Raw genomic sequence first — 21,917 nt, forward strand, 5'->3', positions numbered from 1 at the left:
CACAGCATGACAACTAGTTACCAATTCTGTACTGTATATTTTAAATTTGCTAAGGTCTTAGGTAACTACCACACACTACTAACTACACGCTTATAAAGTGGAGTAATAAGCTTGATTGCTGTCATTTTACAATGAACGCATATACCAAATCATTTTATTCTATCTCTCAAAATTACAGTCTTCATTTAATTATAACTTCAATTTAAAAAGTATAGTTTCCTTGAAGGAAAAAAGAAAACACAGTGGGCAAGTGGCTTGGTATTGTGGCTAATAAGGTGATGTCCTCATCAGTCAGCAGCCAATGTTGTCCTCAGTGTGTCTGCAGACACCATTGTATGTGAGGGAGTGCCAAGACTGCTCCATTACTGGGTAGGGGAGAGAGGTTGTCACTGAGAATATGAGAGAGAAAACATCCAGACGCATCTGGAGAAGTCTTGAGCAGAGAGGAAGAGAAAGCGGGGCTAGGGAAGCAGGAGAATGAGAGAGAATAGTGGAGACAGTGAGTTAGCAAGAGAGGGAGAAAGGGGGGGTGCAAAAGTATATCAAGAGCTAGAGTCTATCAGGAGGGAGAGGATAGCAAGAGACTGACAGAGGGACAGATTAATGGGGTGGAAAAGTCACGTGGACTGTATGATGGACAAGTAGCTGCGGGGAGGGAAGCACCTAGATGCTAGTGCAGAGTTTGAAGTGTGTAACAGGTGCTTGTGGTACTGAGGGAGCCTAGAGGCCAGCGTGGGCTTTGACATGCCGATATCACATATGCATATGTCAATGAAGAATCAAGAACTATTTCACACGTTTCTGAGGAATACTGGCTTTTATCTGACCTCCAAAAATCCTTCTGTAGTCAGCTTGAGCTCATTTCCTGATATATGCACAGACTGAGATCTACCAATTATAAACAGACTGTATTAGGTAGGACACTAGTGAGTTTGGAAACTCCTTCTTCCATCCTCTTCTGTTTTGACACAGGGTTTTTCTGTGTAGCCTTGGTTATCCTGGCACTTGCTTTGTAGACTAGACTGGACTTAAATGCATAGAGACCTGCCTCTGCCTCTCCAGTGCTGGGATCAACGGCATTCGGTCCCCCCACTAAATAAATATTTGTTCTTTAACTGGGGAACAACCTAAAGACTAATGTACTGGCTAATTTTATGTCTACTTTTCACAAGGTAGAGTCATCAGAGAGGAGGGTGCCTCAATTGAGAGAATGCCTCCATAAGATCTGGCTATAAAGCATTTTCTTAGTGTCAATGTGGGAGGGCCCAGACCATTGTGGGTGGTGCCATCCTGGATTCTATAAGAAAGCAGGCTTAGGCCGGGCGGTGGTGGTGCATGTCTTTAATCCCAGCACTTGGGAGGCAGAGGCAGGGACAGGTGGATCTCTGTGAGTTTGAGATCAGCCTGGTCTACAAGAGCTAGTTCCAGGACATCCTCCAAAGCCACAGAGAAACTCTGTCTCGAAAAACCAAAAAAAAAAAAAAAAAAAAAAAAAAAGAAAGAAAGAAAGAAAGCAGGCTTAGCAAGTCATGGGAAGCAAGCAGGAAAGCAGCACTCCTCCATGGCTTCTGCATCAGCTCCTAACTCCAGGATCCTGTCCTGTTTGAGTTCCTGCCCTGACTTCCTTCTATGATGAACAGCAATATGGAAGTATAAGCCAAATAAATTACTCTTTGCTCCACAACTTGCTTTTTTGTCCTGGTGTTTCTTTGTAGCAATAGAAGCCCCAACTGAGGCAAGTGAATGGTTCAGAATACATGATGTATTTTAATGGGATACCTAACTTGGGCTACATATAATTAACATAAATTAGTGATGCCACATAACACAAAATATGTGAGTTAGAATATGGCATAGGAATGTATGTATGTGCAGCAAAGTGGTTGATAACATTTGGCTTTGAAAACGGTTGGGAGTGACTTTCTTCTTTGCTTATTGATCTCTACTTTTTTTTTCCTATTCAGACAGGACTTGATGGTATTAGTACTTAACTGTTAACATTTTATAACATTTTTTTGTTTTTGTTTTTAGTCAAGACCATTGCAAGAGGACTAAAGAATTATAGTCCATTGTGGGCACTAGTTGGATGAGATGTAGGAAGCCCTAAACACAACAGAGATGATCTTGGTGCTAGGCCCACTCATGCTTGTTCATAACCATCCGCAAGCTATTTGATCACCATGCATCCTGGTTCTTCCAACTGCAAAATATGAAATCTGCTAACCCTCCACAAAGACTACTGTGAGACTCAGTCTTAAGGGCTTTAAAGGTGATACACAGTATTGATTTCCATGAATGTTTTCAGGTTCCATGGATGTTGGGGAAGAATGCTGTGTTAACCAGATTCCTCTTTATGAATTAAGATTTATTTTTAATTATGTATATCTCTGTGGGCATCTGCCATAAATGCAGTGCTTGTAGAGGTTAGAGGTGTTGAAGTTCCCTGGAGCTGGAGTTCTAGATGGTTGTGAGCTACCCGACATGTATGCTGGGAAATGAATTCTGGTCCTTCGCAAAAGCCATATTCACTCTTGAGCCCTCCAGCCTGTCACATTTTGCTGTTTTTGAAACAGTGTCTATTTATGTAGCCCTGGCTGTCCCCGAACTCCCTATGTAGACTAGGCTGGCCTCAAACTCATAGATCTGCCTGTTTCTGCTTCTGAGTGCTAAGATTAAAGGTGTATGCTGTTACTACATGGAACTTCAAAGTGGAGGGACTCTTGAAAGCATTATCTCCTGGAACCAGTGTTTTATGCTATTATTTTGTCTCCTCCTGAAAGTTTCCAAAAAGTTGATGTGGTCTTGTCTTCCAGCTCTACTTCCAAAATGCTCTTTTCTCTGCGTCCAAATTTGTTTGAGACATTTCACACTTAAGACCTGAACTGCAGTTGCCCAGGAGTTAATCCTTTGCCCCGTGCTGTCTTCTACAGACCGTGTCTGTACCAGCAGCCGTGGCTCATCGTGGCCATTCCCTAAGCCTTGGGTTCATGATGTATCCCTGGTATGGGCAAAGTCCTGGAAAGACATCTACTTGCCAGAATGGCAGTTTTGGTGGAAAGATGCCAGCTGTAATACTTCCTTATAATGAGTATGTTAACGTAGGTTTAAAGACGACTGAGCAATGACTTTTAGGAAATGTGATGTGTGCTTTCTTCAGGATGAACAATTAGAAACAAACAAAAATCAAAGCAAACATTTTTTTTTCTTTTTTTAGTTTTTCTATCAGTTAATACTCCCTCCTGGGATCTCACACAAATTGGGTTTCCATCTTTTGCAAAGATGCCTAGAAGAAAGCTCAGCCACAGCTGGTCCTGACAGCAGGGGGGGGGCATCAACAGAAGCTTAGCACCTCCTTCCTAAGGGCAAAGGAAAAGGGCTTGGAGACAAGTGTGGTTTCCAGTTTGCATCAACCCACTATGAGAGATCCCATTAGGAGAGTGGTGCTCCCTGCTGGCCATTCCTACTCAGGGTGACTGTGTTTAGGATCTGCTATTTAGGAAGCCTGGATGGTGGGAGCTAAGTTTGAGAATCTGAGGAAAGGCCAGAAGCAGAGATGGAGAATGATGGAAGGTTAAGAACAAGCAGGTGTCCTCTTGTGAGACACAGCACCCTGGCACCTTCAGTCATGGGGTACTCCACTTTGACTGGTGACAGCTCTGTGATGGAGATGCTGATGGATAAGGCTTCTCAAGTAGTGGGGTGATGGCAACATTAAGGCCAGGAAAGTAACAACTAGAGACAGTCTGTGTTTTATAGTGGGTTAGTAGGAGAAAGCCACAGGCATTTTGAATTGGGCATTCTTTCTTTAATATGTTTGAGTGTTTTGCTTACATTTATATATGTATGTGTGTTCACCAGGAGCATTCCTATGAATGAGCATCAGATCCCCTGGAACTGGAGCTATGGATAGGTGGTGATGGGACTGGGGCTTCTGAAAGAACAAGTAGTCTTAACCGCTGATTCTGGAACTTCTAATGTGAACTAGGATGTCTCATGCTCTGAGCTCCTCCATTCTGCAAATACTTTCAGCATTAAATCATGACTAAGAACTGCTTCTTCATAGCTGAAGTATCTCCCATCCCCAGGGTCATGTCTCTACTCATCCTGGGCTTCAGAACCACTGGGAGTCTAAGAAGTAGCTGACTACCCTACTAGAGCATGGTTGATACAGTTCTACTGCTTGGTTCCACATTTATTAGGAGGCAGCTTTTCCTCACGGATCCAACTCAGTCCCCAGGCATCTCTAAACTAGTGAATGCTGGCTTCACAATGAGATTGTGTTCAGGTGTGCACTGCTAATGAACTGATCAACTTAACATTGTGATGCTAGGAAGCAGGATTGTGGGAATCCAGTCTGGATTCTACCTGGCTTAAGAATGAGAAGGAAAAAAAATTCTTGTCACTCAAGTTTTAGGGAAACATTTTATAATTTATATATAAAATTTCAGTAAGAAACAATGTAAAATGACAAGAATATCCACCTTACATTAAGAGTCAAAACAATAAAATAAAACCCAAATTTAAAAAAGACAAAAAAAAAACCCTCCAAAAACAAACCCCAAAACAATGAAAAACCCACACACAATGAATGTAAATTTTAATTATAAAACAAGAGTATGAACAGAGCATTTAAAATGATCTCAATCATTTGGCAACTCATATCATTGCAAGAAACAGATCTGATCTTCAGAAAACGTTATTTTATGAAAAACTTAAGTTGGACAGTTTGTTCATCATGGGAGTTAAAACATGTTTAAAAAAGAACCTGGTGATAAAACCAGTTTCTATCCTGAAATAATTGTATAAAACAACATGACATCTTGAAGCTGAACAGACTGGTGCAATCTCATCTTCAAGCATTTCTCTTCAGACAGTATGGAGATGGCAGAGGTGTGGGAACAGCACAAAGGAGAGGAATGAACCCGCAGAGGGTGTAGGATGCAACTTTACCGGAAGCAGTCGTTTATGTTAATGGAGCTCATGGTAAAGCCACAGAGGCAAGGGTTACTGAAAAACAAGTTACATTCTTAAAAAACAGTCACGACTGTGGACGGAAAGCAGTGGAGTCCATTCTTCACCTAAACTACTTTTCTTGGATGCATGCGTGAATTTCTGTTTCCTGCCAGGCTGTATGCAGATAGTTACAGGGCAGGCAGAGTCCTAGAACTCTTCTACTAATGACTGCATAGCATTTAAAACCCTTTTTTTATTTAAAAAAAATAATAAAATAAAATAAACAGATATATAGTAAAGTTCACAGATAAGATTTCTCTGTAAAATAAATAAAGTGTTCATTGATTAGCATCATACATTGAGTAAAATACAGCCTATTTTTACATGTTTATATACTATACACAGATCTCCAGGGGGCAGCCTGGTGTCTGATGGGCTGGAAGGTTTGCATTAGTGATGTGTCACATTGGGAAACCCCAATTTCCACTGTTAAAATATACACCTACTTTGCTGAGTTCAGATACAAAGTAAACTTATCTTCCTTTATCTGAAGTGAATGTACATTAATACCATCTATGAACAATAGTTTATAAAGTTGTTTAAAACATAAGAACAAGCTTGCACCTAGGAACTTACAGCACATGCAAATCTTTTTCTTGTTTTAAAAAAGAAAAAGCCCATGGGGCGAGGCTTGTCCCTTTTCTCTCCACTGGGTTGTTCTTCAGGAAGCCAGGGTCAGGGCAGTCAGTATTACCGCTTCGCCTTTTTCAGAGGCGTTTCGTCCACTTTCTGCTGGCCTCTTGTTCGAGCTCCAGGTGGGCTGACTTCTCTCTTGCGTTTGACAGATGGGGAGAGCTGTGCCTTTGATCTGTATTGAGCAAAAGTCAAGACAATGAGAGGTAAAATCAGTTGCTTCAAGCAACATGGGAGTTCTTTAAAACACAACACTGGAGGGAAAACCCCACAGTATTTAATCTTAGAAGTTGCTGGAACGGTCTGGTTCTTTACCAACAACCTTGAACAGAGCACAGATGGGGCTCTGAAGAACACAGAAGCCTGCACTCTGTCCCAGCCCTACCACCCTGAGACGCTGACCTTGGTCTAGTTAACATCCTTTCCTAGACCCTTGTTTTACTGATACACACACAGTCCCCACTTGAAACAAAGAGCAAGAACACAGCAGGACTTCAACCCAGCATCTGACAGTCAAAACCATGCTGCAGAGTAGTTTTCGAGAAGCCAGCCTGCATGTAGGAGGTTTAGAGGAGGATGGTGACCTCAATCACAACACCATCTTTAGACATGTTGAGCTCTTGTTGGCTCTCTGAAGCTTCTAGGACAAATGATTAGAGCACAGTGCCTGGCTTTACATACCAGCTCTCTACTTTCAGCACTCTGGACTGCAATGCTGTCCAAACACTGCTATGCTCAAACAAATAACTCACCTCTCTCCATGTTTTGACAAGTGATTTCTTTTTCCTTTTTGAGATAAAGTGCCATGTAGCCTAGGCAGACTTTGAACTCCATATGTAGCATAGGATGACTTTGAACTTCTGATCTTGCAGTTTCTGATGGTGATGTGATTACATGCATGCACCATCACACCCAGTTTATGCAGTTTATGCAGTGCTGGGAATCCAACCAAGGATTTCGTGTCCTCTAGGCCAGCACTCTAACAAGTGAGCCACATGTCCAGCTCTTCCTTTTTTCTACTCATCCTATCTGATCTATCTTACCAAATTTCTTTTTTTCAGCTCCAGTTCAAAAGTCTGGGAAGTCTTTCTACAGTACAAAGCAAGTGGCTTGCTCCCTAGAAACTACACAGTGCTTTAGACTCTCACCACAGCACTAGCCATTGTAACTCATCTGCTATGCTTTTTCAGACTGCAGGTTACAATCAATTTCTTAAAGCAACGTGTAACAGAGGATGACAGAAAATGCCACTGTCACCATACCTATAAAGTTTTACTAGCTGTTACAGCAGCTAGAATTTGAACACCAGTTGTATTATGAAACAATAACTGTAGGTTGCTATCAAAACTTTGAAGGCTTATGCACATTCATTTCTGTCATTAAAAAGACATTTCTCTAGGCAGCTGCTAAGATTAATCATGTTATTTACCTATACTGTCAATATCTGCTCAACATATGGTAAGCAAGCAGCAAATTTTTATAGGAGAATTATAGAGTTGGAAAACTAAAGCTGCAGGATAGGAAGAAATGCTGCAAAGACATGCTTATTGTTCTTCTGACAGCAAAAGAAAACACGGAGTTGAATAGTGTTGCTGATGACATGGTTCTTACAGGTTATCTACCAATGAGCTGAGAACAGCTAAGGAAGATATTTGTTAATAACCCATTCCAAGTTGTGATATGGACAGCCACTGGCCACAGGGAATACTAAGTTCCTGTAGAATGCTGTGTAACAGGAGCCAGTGTTGTGCTGTGAGCTGTTAGCAGGGAGCAGAATCTCTAGTCACGCTCCTTCTCTCCTTGTGGGAGCTTGGTAGGTTGACCAAGTCCCTTCCTTATACCCAGAAGCCTGCTGGAAGTACAGACTATTTCCACCATGTGGTTCCTCTGCACATTCAATTATGAGAAACATGGATCCAGACTGTCCTGATATTCTGACATACACATAGATTTAAGGATTACTATTTTATCTCACCCAACGAGGACAAGAGAATTTTCTTCCTTTCTAAGACCGGTGGATAAGAGTACACACATGTTATAAGTAGAGTACAGAACAACCTTTGTACTCATGGAATCATCTTTTGTTTATGAATGTTACCATAAACAAAGAAAAAGACAAGTTCCTGACATCAAGGAAGAAACTTAACAGTTCAGGGGGAGAAGCAAAATTAGGCTACCCACACCATTGCCACCTGCCATTACCCACTGTTTAGTGCTGACTGCAGATGCAATAGGAAGGAGATGAGAATGGGCTGCAGCAGAGAGGAGGCCCTGCAAGAGAGAGGCTTGAAGAAAGGAAGGACCTACCTCACCCAGGCAGGCGGCGAGCACCCACTGCCTTAGCACAGCAGAGGCAAAGGAGGAGGACTGTGGGAGCACAGCTCAATCAGGCTGCGGTGGAGGTGCAAGCTGCAGGTGGCTGTCTGAGTGCTTTTGCTTTGTTACATCTACAGTATTCAAAACCAGCAATGACTCTAAGCTGTGACATGCTTCACCACACTGTGCAGATTGAACTACGCATTCAGACATGCAATCACTTGAGAAGAAACATGCCTGACTTCAGCCTTTTTACGTGAGAGTTGGCCAGAAAGCTCACAAGAGTCAAGGACAAGCTTGTAAGGTTGGGCTACATGGCAAAGCCATTGATGACTTTTAGGCATTACTGTTCCTAGAAACCCATGATCCCCCAAGATAGCTTTTTGGTGAGATAGATATTCTTAAGAAAATAGGAAAAGCATTACTTGGGAGTTAAACAACTTGAAGCACAGGCAGGGACTTACCTTCCTAATGGGGGAGAGTTACTAACTTTTTCGCTGGTAGGTAACTTCTCTTTTGCTAACTTTTGGCGATTTCTAGGAGAAACTGTTTCTGGGATGCCAAGTTTGGATGTTGCACGTGTAGATGGCTTGCTATGATGCTTTCTGAAACACATTATAGAGACACTGGACAATGGCAGCACTGGATTCTCTAGGCCACGGGACCACTGGAAAAGAAGAGACTTCTCACGGGCAAGACAGCTATGGCTATTCAAAGAATAAAGGGGCTGGGTCTCTTGATCATTGCTACTAAATAAAGAGTAGAGGGCTAACTCTACCTCCAGGACACTGTCTCTGTGTTTCCTGTGCATGTTTTACCACAACTGAGAAGATGACTCTGAAAAGAGCAAATATAGTGGCTGAGAAGGATACCAAAGAGCTCATCAAAACAGAGTAAGAGGCGGAAGTTATTGACGGCATGTCTCATGGCACTAAATGCTGATGCTCCAAGTAGTCAGTTATACAAGGAAGAAATCAGATTAGGAAGAGCTGACTTCCAGAGAAAAGGAAGAAAAAGGACTTATTTAGCATATGATACGGCATAGGATTCTATGTGAAAGAACTCCAATTTGGATGCATATTGAAATGAGTATCTATAGGTACATACAGAACAACCTTCTGGATTATTCGGTGCACACCTGGTGTGATGCATTTGTTTCTTAGAGAGCATATAGACTAGAAAACAAACAATGATAAGATCACAAGCAAGCTCCGGACAAGAAGGCCTGGAAACTGCCCTCAAATACTTTAGGGAATTCTTATGAGCCACCAAGAGATGAAGGTGAAACAAGAGCAAAAGTCACAGGGAGGCTGCTTTCTACAGTGCACAGGAGAGAAGGCCAGGGAGGGAGAAGCTTGCCTACCCTGGAGGTCTGTGTAAGAGCAGGCCCAATACAGAAGAGCTGCTGTGGCTTAAGGCGCCTGAGGTCAGCAGTACTAGGAACACAGAATGCACATCCAACACCAATGACCCAGGAAGTCACACAGATACCAGAGCCTTGGGACCAATCATCAGATGTTGAGAAATTTAAACCAAATAGAAAAGCATCTGTTAATAAATCACATGTTCCTAAAGTACATTGACAACACAGGTAACTCAAGTGATGACTAACCTGTAAATTATATGACTTATTCTTTTAAAAATGGGTTTTCCTTATTCTTAAATAATACTATATATGTATATAATGCATTTTGGCTATTATTTTGAAAGGCAAGCCTACTAGTGATTGTTGGATTCACTCTGGAAGACAGAAAGTCTCAGGAACTTTCTGTAACTGAGCCCCACTACACTGATGGATTTCTAGGACTGTGTAAGAGGGAAGCAGAGGTACTAAGGAGGTAGGGTGCTGCTCTCAGGCATGTTTGCTCTCTCAGGAGGACTCTTGGCTCAGTGACTCATATTCACCTCAGCTGTCCCTCCTCTCCAATCCCTCTCCTCCAAAAGCCCAAGCTTTAAATTTAGTCATGTGAGCTCCTTGATTTGTTCTTTAAATACTCTCACTCTTGAGAAATCAAATGATGTCACCAAAGGCTAGTAATGTCAAAGTTTGGATGCTTTAGAGTTGGGTTGATTTTTTTAAAAAAATCTTTTTGTAAACACAGTACCATATTATTATTTTATTATGGGGGCAGGTGATAATGGTAATACTTTCAAAATAAATATTTCGGCCCCTTTTGATTAATTTTGGGGAATGAAATTATAGAAGATTATGCCAAGATCAACAGTGTGTGAATGACACTAAACATGGATAATACTCTTGCTCTGGAAAACGTTGGTGAACAAGGGAGACCCTATGCAGCTCAGCCACACACCATCTCTCCAAGTATGTATGGGAAGGGCACTGCTGGTGTTAACAGATGAAGTGACACGGGAGGAGCTAGGGAGGAGTCTTGTGGGTAAATACTACAACACGTCTCCTTCCTTTAGGACTTTGCCACGCCTAAAATACTTCATTTTATTTCATGTACATTAACTTAGAAGAAGCAGAGGGAACTTACTGGCTTCTTCAAACTCATGTGACCACATGCCTAGTTTCCCCCACAAAGTTTTGTACCTCTACTAGGTTTTGAGAGAACATACTTTAGGGAACATACAAACACAGGCAGTTTATCAGGATCGACACAGGTGGTAGTTGTGTGTGAACCTCTGGGCTCTCTCATGGTGTTTAGCTCACAGTGTCAGAGAAAACAGACCCTTAAAAACTGTCTGCAGAGAACTGAAAGGCTTCATCAAACAAGCTCTTAAACCAAGCAAAGACTTTGAAGTAATCCCCCAGAAACCGAGACAGAAAACCCCTTCTCTGTGAGAGGACACAGTCAAGAAGAGAACACGGAAAGGAAACGGCTTCAAGAGAGTCCCCTGACACCCAGAGCTGCTTCCTGACAGAGCAGCTGCTGAAGGGCTCTGGAGACTCTTGGTTGTTCCCATTACCTCTGTGCCTCTGATCTGGTAGTGGACCTCGTGGTGGCTCCCAAGGGCTCATCCTCCTCCTCTTCTTCCTCTTCCTCATCAGACTCCTGATCTTTTTTGTCCTCAGATGTTTCAGAAACTGATTTCTGGCGCTTTCTTTCTGGCTCTGAGAATTCTGTTCAGACAGAAGGGTAACACCTGGACTATACAATTCCCAAAGACACTTCCAAAGGACAGTCAGGGAGGAGAACTTAGGATATTAGCAACTTGGAAGCAGAAGAAGTGCTTTCCACTTCCTTTTGGTTTCAGTACTTGCAATTCACAACTGTTTACCTTAATCTCAAACACATTTCGGATAGTTTACTTATGCAGTTCACAGCCAGCATTTGCAAAAAATTCACACGAGCTCAGAAAAGCATCTGGGATGTGCCATTTCTGGCAGGGATTAGAGCCATTTCACACACATTTATGCAACATTAATTCTAGCTACACCCGGCTAGATTTTTCTGCATCCAAAAAAGATTTTTCTTTAGAAAAGTGTAATTTTTGAAATAATGAGGTTATAATTAACAATGTACAGACATGTGTTTCTTCTGCTCTTTGTTTTTTCCTCTATTTGCTTTGTTCCAGTTTTTAAAATAAATTTATTTATATATTTTAATACCAGCCAAAGTTTTCCTTTTCTCCTCCTAGGTCCTCCCCACAACCCTCCCTACACCCCCACCTCTGTTCCCACCTCGAATCCCACTCCTCCTCCATTTCTGTTCAGGAAAGGACAGTTCTCCCATGAGTATCAAAATATGGCATATCAAGTTGCAGTAAGACTCCCCAAGCTGTTTTGGTTTTTTGTTTTCAATTGGCCTGTTTTGTAAAGAGAAAGAGTTAGACTCATACCTGCATCATCTGATGAAGTCAACGAGCGTTTGGGCTTTCTTCCTCTCCGACGCATACTTGCTATTTTTTCTTCACTATCATCCTAGAAGCAACAGCATTAAGGTTGAAAGGGTAGTTAGCCGAGCATTGAATGGGTTTATTTGTAGAAGATACACCTTAATAAGAAGACTAGCACTTACATTACTTGTACTTTTTTCTTGTAGGTCGGCTGTTTCTTTATTGGACTCATCTTTAAAAAAAAAAACAGAAATTAAATTTCAGCAGTAGTTTTGGCCTGTTTTTATCTGTCATTATTCCAATTAATACACTGTTATATAATTGGTTTGGAATTTTTTTCCCACCCAGATTTGGGAATATCAGCAAATACTATAATGAAAGATCTTAGGAAGGTGATGCACATGTGAACATAAAACTTGGGGTTTGGGGACGTAGCTAATTGAGTCAGTGAAAGGCCTGCCTTGAAAGCATAAGAACCCAATTTCAGACTCTTGAACCGACATGCTGGTGAGGTGAGAATGCTGTGACTCATGGCCAGCCAGTCTATCCTAACTGGTGAGTTCTAAGCTGATGAGAGCCTGTCTTAAAGGAGGTAGTTGACATTCCCGACAATGACACCTGAGGCTTTCTTCTGACCTCCACATGCAGGTACAGACATACATGCACACAAGCCTATCACCTGCCCTACTCTCACACATACTTATTAAAAAAAAAAAAAGACATGAAATGCATCTGTATTTCATGTATACCTCATTCGCATGGCCAGAAGGTAATATTATGCAGAATACTAATATTCTTAGTATTCTGAGAGCAATCCACAGGGCAGTTATGGAACTTTCCACTTTATCATGTCAACACTGGAAAACTTTTGGATTCTGAAGCTTTTCAGATTTTTGAATAGAGATGCTTCTTTTAAATCTGAATACTGCTCTATAAATACTTCAACCTCAGTTTACAGTTTGGAAAAAGCAGCTTGAATAACGTCATTTCTACAATTTGTTCAGTCACATAATTAATGAGCAGAGGGGTATTTGGACTCTTCATTCCAGATACACATAGCAGGGAAGCAAACAACAAACCAATACATTATAAGTCTGTTGATAGACTACACTCTATTCTTTAAACATCTGTAACATTGTAGATGCTACAATTTTCTAAGAACAGTCATGGTAAGGAAAATAAAGATAATATAGTATATTATTTGAATACAAAATTATGGGCAAGTACAAATACCTAAGAGTATTTTTGGGGGGTGTCTAATTTTGTACCCTAGACCACCATGCTGGGCTTCAAATGTTCTACTACTCAGAGATGAAGAGGGTAGTATTTTCTCTTTTCTGAAGATTCACTACAGTAATGAACATGGAAAAGTTAATTCAACAAATTCAAAGAACTCAGTCATAAACTGGTCATCATTACGCAGACTCAGAAAATAACAAAAAGCAAAACCACCACATAATTACATAGATCACAATCTTTATAGTGAGTTCAAAGTATAAAGATTTCTCCTATCTAAACACTATAATAAAAGCAGGTTAAAAACCAGGTAGAAACAGATTCTTCCTCAAATAGCAAAGCAAAATAAAAACAACAACAAAAGTCCCCCATAAAGAACCCCAAACAACCAAGCCTTAATTTTCCAAGAGACAAGAAAAACCATGAAGCAAGATCAAAAGATTATAGATTAGATGTGTAAACACTGTATACAAGTTATCTTGCTGACCAGAATGTATGCTTTTCCCAAGTTACACAGACAGCTGTCATATTCAACTTCTTCATATATTATCAATCCTTTAAATCCACTGGTAGTTTTTTTTGTTGTTGTTATTTTTTATTTAAAAAGCCTTAAGCTAGAAGGTAAAAATGTACAAACCATTAAAAATCTGGAAAAGGCAGACTAAATAATAAGGCAGCCGTTATCAATACATGGAGATTCTACCTGCTTTAGAATGATGACAAAATACTTGAAATGATTTCATCTTTTTAAGATCCCAGGTCTCATCAGGGTGATGGTGGCACACGCCTGTAATCCCAGCACTTGGGAAGCAGAAGCAGGAGGATCTCTGTGAGTTCGAGACCAGCCTGATCTACAAGAGCTAGTTCCAAGACAGCCTCCAAAGCCACAGAGAAACCTTGTCTCAAAAAACAAACAAAAAAACCCAAAAAGATCTCAGGTCTGTAGGGTACAGAGGGTTCTTTCATAAATTATTATTCCTCTGAGCATAGCAGGTTCTTAGGATGAGCCTCTGCTTCCATGGTAACAGTGCTCCAAAAAAGTTACTTCCATTTCATCTCAATACAAATGCAGCAATCCACAGCTTGGACACTGTAGGGATTTATCTTCAGCCTTCACTATTTCTACTGCTTTGTCCTTTTGTAATGACAGTGTCCCAGACTAAAACTCAGACTAAAGAAAAAACAGTAAATATATGTAACTTGCTTTTTTAACCAAAAGCCAATTAATTCATTTCATAGAGAAACAACAAAATTCTAAGATCTCCCCTAACATCCAGGGTAGGTTCCCTGCTCAATTAAGAAAACAACTCTAGACAGTTAAGTGCATGAACTGAAAACACAGCAGCTCCTGAGATCATAGGCAGAGGAATTCTTCGTACATACCTGCTTGGCTGGCTTTCAGTTTGCTGCTAGGCGGAGACTGTTCTACCTAAGTTTAAATGAGCAGAAATTAAAGATGAATAGCTTAAAACCTTTACTTAATACATAATCAAAACAATGAGAACCTATTTCCTGACTGGTCAAGCAGAGCTAGCATGTATGGGTGCCTGCCCATGTTTCTGAATCATCTCTGACAAGTGTCTTCCCAACACTGTGCTGCAATTTTGGAGACTGAATGCCAGAGCCGTATAAACATCAAAGCTGTCAGTTTTGCCTGAGGCCAGTAAGCCCTTTCATATGTGGTTTTCTGACTTCGCAGTCTTATAGTACTATGAGAGAAGTACTTTAGGTACTACAGCACTATGCTTCATAGCCAAGAAAGCAGTCTCGAAGGGTTACATGACCGGCCATAGGTCTGGGAGGAAGTGACAAAGCTGACATTTAAATCCAAAGTGAAGTTTTCCAGGTCATTGCTCACTGCCAGTGAAGTACGTGGAATGAAATCCTCATATAATGATTTCACTGGGTATATACTTCATAGTCGAAGATAAGAACATTCAAAGGGATAAAGTAGCAGTAATGAATGCCTGCCCTGTAGGATGGGATCCTAGTACCTGGGTAAAAAGCTGGGTTCAGTGGTGAACACCTGAAACCCAGAGTTGGTGGGAGAGGCAGGTGGATCCAGAGAATTCACCAATCAGTCAACCTATCTGAATCATGGGCTACAGGTTAACTGTGAGAGACCCCGCCTCTAAAAATAAAGAGGAGAGTTATAAGGAAGACACCTGATGTCAAGCTCTGGCCTTCATGTGCATATGTACATTCACACATGTACTCCTACATGAACATGTATATACACTATACCCATACCCACTCAAATAGCACTGATGATGCCCCTGCTCTAAAATAAGTGTGTAAGTGATTATAAAAAATCATAAGGCAACAAAGTCCATCAGAAGTTTCACTTGGATAGTCACTACTCAAAATCACACAAAACTTCTGAATTTTAACCCAGGCTCTCTAATTTTACATAACTGAACTTCTAGGTAACGATGGAACAGGCTTAGTAATAGCTATTGAAACTCTGTCCATAGGAAGAAACTACTAATCAAGGCATTATCTGAAAGGCTAGCCCACATTTTAAGAAAGTCTTTTGAAGTACTTAAATAAAACAAAGCAGTTTGCAACACTAGGACAAGAGCACATATTTGAATGGTTCTTTTCTCATCATTTGTAATTACTTACAGAGCTAATGTCAGTCTCCGTTTTGAAGTCTTCTTCTAAAAAGCAATAATAAAAAATTACTTAGATAGTCAACTCACAAAGTTCTTGTGTATGACTTGAAAATGAGCCAAACACCTACTTATTTTCAAGGCAGTTTCTGCAGGGTATTTGCGAGGTCTTCCTCTTTTCCTTTTAATAATGATCGGCTGATCATCCTAAGAAGGAAATGAGGGAAAAAAAAAACAATAAAAGTATAATTTACCTTCAATTGTATCAATTCAGAGTTCCCTTGCTAATATGAATGAATCCAGCTTAGGCTTGACGTTGGAAATCTTGCATTTATTCTGGCTGCAGTCCCCTTGCTTAGTGAGTACTGACAGTCCTGAGTCCCATGGGGTTAAGAATGGCTTACTGAGTCTTGATCCTGACAAGAACTAAGTCTGCCCATTCAAACTGGGATTTGTTTTAAGCTACTTGTGGCCAAATGTTATCCCCTACAACAAACAATAAAGTTAGTGAGTTTCTCATAAGATACTAATAAAATGTTGAAAACCTAGCAATGGCTGGTTTGCATTTAGAGGGCTGTCTTGGGCCACTGTCATTCTCTGCCCCAGAAGCTCCCTGTGGACGACTAGGCTGGAAGCAGCTATGGCTGGTATCGACTCAGTGAATCCGCAAGCCTCCTGTGAAACCTTGACTTTGCCTCACACCAAGCTGGGTCTCCGTGGGCCCTCCTGCTGTTGCTCCCATTTCCTCATTTTCTCCTGCAGCACTAAGCTGCTAGGTCGGGAACCTGACAGTGCCCCTGGAGAGTGTTGGAATGACCCCATATAATGATGACGTAAGTAGGTTTCATAAAAATACTTTGATGAAATAAGACAAAAAGAACAAAATTAATCAGAATGACATTAATAAAGCATCCTGTTAGAACAGTGCCCCACTGCACTAAAATTGGCTAAAAAGTACTTATGAAAACCTCATGTAGAGGTACAGGATACATTTGCAAGTTATTTTGAGAGAATCAATAGGAAAAGCAATTCTCACCTCCTGTGACTTAACACTGTCATCTTCATTCAGCTCAGTCCTTTCGCTTGTACCCTCACTGCTGCTAAAGTCATCTGGGGAAAACGCAGAGCTGAATGAATGCTGGTGACCAGACAAGCTTTCATTAAGCCCTAGAAGATGTGCAGTCCCAGGCACACACCAAGTTCGTGCATGTATACGCACCCTCGTGTGCACACACGCACGCGCACACACACAGTTCATTTGCATAGCTTCATTATTAAAACCAATAAGCCTGACTATAATTAGCTAAGAAACAGAGTATTTTGAGAGTAGAATCCAAACTTAAAAATAATCTCCAGCTTTACAAATTTAAAGCATAAGGTACTGTGCTATATGGGGGAGCAAATGGGCACAAGGACACTCCAGCTTAGTGTTGACTCAGCCCCTAACAACCCTGAGAAGGTCTTTCATTCACCTCTGTCTTCCAGAGCAGTGCTGTCTGTCTTTGAACTTGTTTTAGAGAACTCCTCCAGATCTCCAGAGTTTTCTTCCTGTGGAGAAGTTGAACAAGACCGTTAATTTTCAATTTAACTTTGTCTACATTCACACTCGCCTGAGTTTCTCTCAGTAACAATTTCCTAGTTGTCATTTAGAATAGTTTGATAAATGTTTTCAAAAACAACCATTATTGCAGCTAGTGGAACTATTAAAAAGAGATTAAAAGAACTGAAGGCAGAAAAAAAGGAAGTTTAGATATAAAATACCAAGGTCAGAGTTGAATTTATTTTCTTCCTCCAAAATGTACGTTTCTTTTTAAGAGAAACTTCAAAGTAAGAATTACTATAAATTACATTTCTTTATGGAGCGGTAGAGGAGACAGGTATAGGGAAGGAGTAAGAAGGAATACACCAAAAAGAACATCTGAGGATTCAGACAAGCTAATTTAGAGTGTAAACCCTAATAGCTAAATTAGTCACCATTAACTCAAAGTTTTGAGCATGAAACATCAGTAAACCCTGCCAGCTACAATAATGACTGCCTGGCAAGACATGGGCATAAAACAGTGGCATTAACATCATGGAAGCAACCAACCATGTTCTGATTAAAGTCCCACTCCATAAGAGGAAACTCATACACGAACTATTGCCAGGCCAAGAACTTGTGACTATAGAACCTACTATTTCTGCTAAATGGCCACAGTATTAAAGTGACTCTCAATGACTTATTGTTTCACCCAGAGATGCATCTCTTAACACTCACCAGAGACTAGCTTCTACTTGTAGTAGCCAGAGATTAACACAGAGATGCACAACTGGACAAGGTGCAGAAAATAAAAGACTGCTGACTTCTCAGCCTTAAATGAGACATCTATATCATATCCCCTCCTCCCAAGGCTCAGGGGTCTTCACAGAAGAAGGGGCAGAAAGACTGTAAGAGCCAGAGGTGGTGGATAACTCCAAGGAAAGAGTGTCCTTTAGACACAGCAGGGAAGCTGCACATACGAACTTACAGTGACTGTGACAGTATGCACAAGCCCTGTGGTGTAAATTCAGGCCAAATCAAATCCCAGCAGGGAGACGGAAGACAGATCTGAAGTCTCAACCCTAGCTGAGGAGTTACTGGTAACTGACAGCTACTGGGAGAGGGAGTGTCAGTTTTCTTTAAAGTGTTCCCCCTGGTAAGTCTATCACATCCAGTGGAAGGGCATACATCTAAGATTATATGAGTAGTACAAACTGAATTTGATGGGTGAAAAAAAAAGTTATGTCTGGCAAGTAGGAAAGGGATGGGAACAAAAAAATGTATTTCTAACATGTGTTTTGAAAATGTCTTTTGATTAGTCAATGATCCTGGTGTTCTACTGCACAGTAGCATGACTACAGACAGCAGCAATGTATTATAGTAAAAACTGGAAGACAGAATGCTGTGTTTTCTACCACAATGAAGCAATAATATTTAAAGAAACAAATAAGCTTATTTTTATTTGTACATTGCACTTATACATGCTACAACATAGTACTCCATCACATATATAAAAATATGTATACATTATATACATTATTTACACACACACACACACACACACACAGTTTTTATGTTAACCAAAACCTAAAGTAAAGTAAAAAAACAAAACCAAACTCCACAAAAGGTTAACAACACTAATGTACTCAAAAAAAGCAGATGAAGTGGGAGATCCTGATAAAAAAGTTGTTTCAATTTTATTGCTTTATCTTTTATATACTATAAGAAGTTTCCATTATTTTAAATTTTACTTAAATTACTTTTTCAATGGCCCATTATAATCCTCATTTATTTCCTTTCTTTGTCCTTTGTGATACTGGAGGGTCTAGTACTGCCTTCACTGTCCCTTCCCTCGCAAAGGCACTCAGTGTCACTAGGTGTTTTATCTTAGTTGTGCATGCCATGGCACATGTATGGAGGTCAGAGGACTTATCAGGAATCACTTCTTTTCTTCCACTGTGTGGGTCCCAGGATTTGAACTCAGGCTGTCAGACTGGTCAGCAGTGTCTTTACCCACTACACCATCTTGTTGGCCCACTTTCCAGGGACTTAAGAGATATAAATACAAAGCAAAAATATCTACCCCATACCACACTTTTTGGCCTACTTTGAGGCAGATTCTTTCTCTCTCTAGTAATAAGGATGCTGAGGAGCTTGTGTTTCTCTTAGTGATAGCAGTGTGAGCTCAGGCATTTCTCATTTGTCTGTGACTACATAATAAATGCTTTCTCTGTAGGAGCCCCAAGTATCCAGTGCAGAATGTCACTCTACTTAACACTATGCTAACAGACTCTACAAGCTCACTGAACTGATTATCTGTAAACTCTAATCACACGATGCTGAAATCCAAGGGTCGTTCTCGAGTCCTGTCACCTGTGGAACTCCCAGCTCTCCCTAGGCTATCTTGAAAGCACTACACAACCAGCACCAAGACATGCAATTATGGACCATGAGTGACAATGTAGCTCAGTGACTGCACACACCGGGACTAGTTTCTACATTATTCAGAGAACTTTAGACTAATTTTAAAAAGAAAATAGAATTTAAAAGCAGTCATTCTGTCATTTAATTAGTATTCTAGAGCAGTGGTTCTCCCTTTCTAATGCTGTGACCCTTAAATACAGCTCCTTAAATTGTGGTGACCTCAACCACAAAATTATTTTCATTGCTACTTCACAACTGTAATTTTGCTACTGTTATGAATCATAATGCTAATATGTGTCTTTTGATGGTCTTAGACGACCCCTGTGACAGGGCTGTTCGACTCCTGTAAGGGGCAGAGACCCACAGGTTGGGAACTGCTATTCTACTCACTTACCACTTCCAGCTTGGGAGAGCACAGGTTTAGAATACAGAAGGTCAGCCCAGCAGAGAAAGCATAACAGCTGTTTCTAGAGCAAGATGTTTAATCTGCCCTCATTAATATTTGGATTTATGTATATAGTGACTTCCAACCTAGACCCTTTTCACGTGCTGGAGGGTGGAAGGACAGAGGTGTGCCTGTGTTAGCATTTGCTCATGTTCATGTGTGGCTGAAGATGCAGTCCAGTCTTCATGTCTAGGACAGACTATATTTCTGGTTAGGGGATAATTCTTACAGAACAAGCACTAGGTCTCTCAAGAATTTCTGCATGAACTCCTTTTCATTCTGTTTTTCATTTTCTCAGTGCCTAGAGTTTTTCCAAATTCAATTTCTAGCTCCTTTTAGTCTTGCCATACCAACCTGACAATGACTTTACTGCTTTTAAAAGTGATACATCTTTACTTTATGACCTGTCATAGGAGTGGTAAAATCCTTCCCAACCTAGTAGACTAGTCTACAAAATCACCATGACTGTAAAATGGGACATTAAATTGCTTCTGAACACAGTGTCTGTGCAGGAAAATACTATTTCATATTTCTGAAAGTATTATCTATGGATGCTTTTTTTTAATGTTGAAGCACCAAAGATATGCTCTCTAAGCAAATGCTTTATCTCTGAGCTATAAGATTTTACTTAAATTCATTACTTAAAAAGTTACATGAAATTGAGGGGAAATAAAAATCTCCTTCAAACCACTTATCTATTAATTTAAAAGTATTATATTATGATTCTAGTTGTTAACACGGCAATGAGTAATGAGTTAAAAACCTATTTCTTTCCTAGGTATAAACTCACTGAAATTCATGGTACTATGCTACTTTTCTTTCTTTGCCTGTTAAAAGTCCTTTCTTTTTATTTAGTTCACCAGTTTTTGGGAACTCAAGAATGGCTTTAGTGAGGTGGAAGCCAGCTGTTATATTTGTATAAAACTAGAACTAGGTGGAGAAAAATAAGGTAAGAGAGACAAGAAGACATCACTTCAGAGGTCCCCAGCAGGAAGTGTGCAAGTCTGGAACAAGCAGGAAGGGGAGCAGAGAGAAGGCAAGAACCCACAGGCTACTTCTCTGAATCTTGAGACAAATATAAGAGCCATGGGAAAAGTACAGATCTGGGGCTGGACTTGAGGTAGAAAGTATTCAGAAGCGGCGTGTCAACCTTTCCATGTAACACATATCACTGGTGTAAGAACATCCATGATAAAAGACATTGGAGCTGGGAGAAAGCACTGCAAACCCTGAGAAATAAGCAAGACCACTGAGCATATTACATCTAACTGTCAGTAATAAAATCTAGCAGTTTATAAGTAGTAAAATTATGTGTACCTTTTATAACAAGCTGATTATTGTTATATACATGATGTAAGGATAATAGAATAAAATTATAAGTATTCACAATGATGCAATTAGACTACCCCCTCCCCAACTTAAAACTAATCAGTAGAAAAATACCTTTGTGTCATGCAGCTCAGTCTCAGAATACTGTCTCTGTGCTGTTTCTATTCTGGAAACCAGGACATCTGGGCTATCATCTGTAAATCAGTTTGGACAGAATCACAAAAGAACAAAAACTAACTGAAAGTGAAATACAGTTCTGTTTTAGGGCGGTTGAAGTTTTTTTTTTTAAGGTCTGTGATACACTAAAGCTAAAAGTTATTCTAAATATATTCAAAACGTCTGGGATTTGAACACTGAACATTGGTCTTCGGCTTGCTGAAGAAAGAGAGCATAAAACAATTTCCAAATGAGCCCATTCTCAGTCTGCTCAGTCTAGATACTTGATCCTGCCTCAATGTGATGTGATAGACTTTGCTGACTCCCTACTGGAGGCCTCTCCCTCTCTGAGGAGTAGACGTGGGGGGTGTGGTGGGGGGAAGAAGGAAGCAGAAGGAGCAGAAGGAGGGGGGGGACTGGGATTGGTATGTAA

General features: G+C 40.5%; 1 protein-coding gene across 5 annotated transcripts in view; it reads right to left on the reverse strand.

The window, feature by feature from the left end:
* Nucleotides 1–4,580: 4,580 nt before the first annotated feature.
* Nucleotides 4,581–21,917, reverse strand: part of Bod1l1 (biorientation of chromosomes in cell division 1 like 1) — a 62,351-nt gene continuing 45,014 nt past the window's right edge. For 3 of the 5 annotated variants that reach the window (XM_013112492.3, XM_040747028.1, XM_040747027.1), the window contains exons 17-27: nucleotides 21,443–21,522; nucleotides 17,084–17,159; nucleotides 16,648–16,721; nucleotides 15,743–15,818; nucleotides 15,625–15,659; nucleotides 14,383–14,428; nucleotides 11,946–11,995; nucleotides 11,767–11,848; nucleotides 10,894–11,047; nucleotides 8,427–8,567; nucleotides 4,581–5,821 (exon numbers count right to left, since the gene is read on the reverse strand). In XM_013112492.3, the coding sequence (XP_012967946.2) occupies nucleotides 5,704–5,821; nucleotides 8,427–8,567; nucleotides 10,894–11,047; nucleotides 11,767–11,848; nucleotides 11,946–11,995; nucleotides 14,383–14,428; nucleotides 15,625–15,659; nucleotides 15,743–15,818; nucleotides 16,648–16,721; nucleotides 17,084–17,159; nucleotides 21,443–21,522 (932 nt within the window). In that variant the 3' untranslated portion in view covers nucleotides 4,581–5,703. The remainder of the gene's footprint in view (nucleotides 5,822–8,426; nucleotides 8,568–10,893; nucleotides 11,048–11,766; nucleotides 11,849–11,945; nucleotides 11,996–14,382; nucleotides 14,429–15,624; nucleotides 15,660–15,742; nucleotides 15,819–16,647; nucleotides 16,722–17,083; nucleotides 17,160–21,442; nucleotides 21,523–21,917) is intronic. The other 2 variants (XM_040747030.1, XM_040747029.1) reach the window with 1 other exon arrangement.

This window comes from Mesocricetus auratus, unplaced genomic scaffold (assembly GCF_017639785.1).
Source record: "Mesocricetus auratus isolate SY011 unplaced genomic scaffold, BCM_Maur_2.0 Super-Scaffold_100006, whole genome shotgun sequence".
Classification (NCBI taxonomy): domain Eukaryota; kingdom Metazoa; phylum Chordata; class Mammalia; order Rodentia; family Cricetidae; genus Mesocricetus; species Mesocricetus auratus.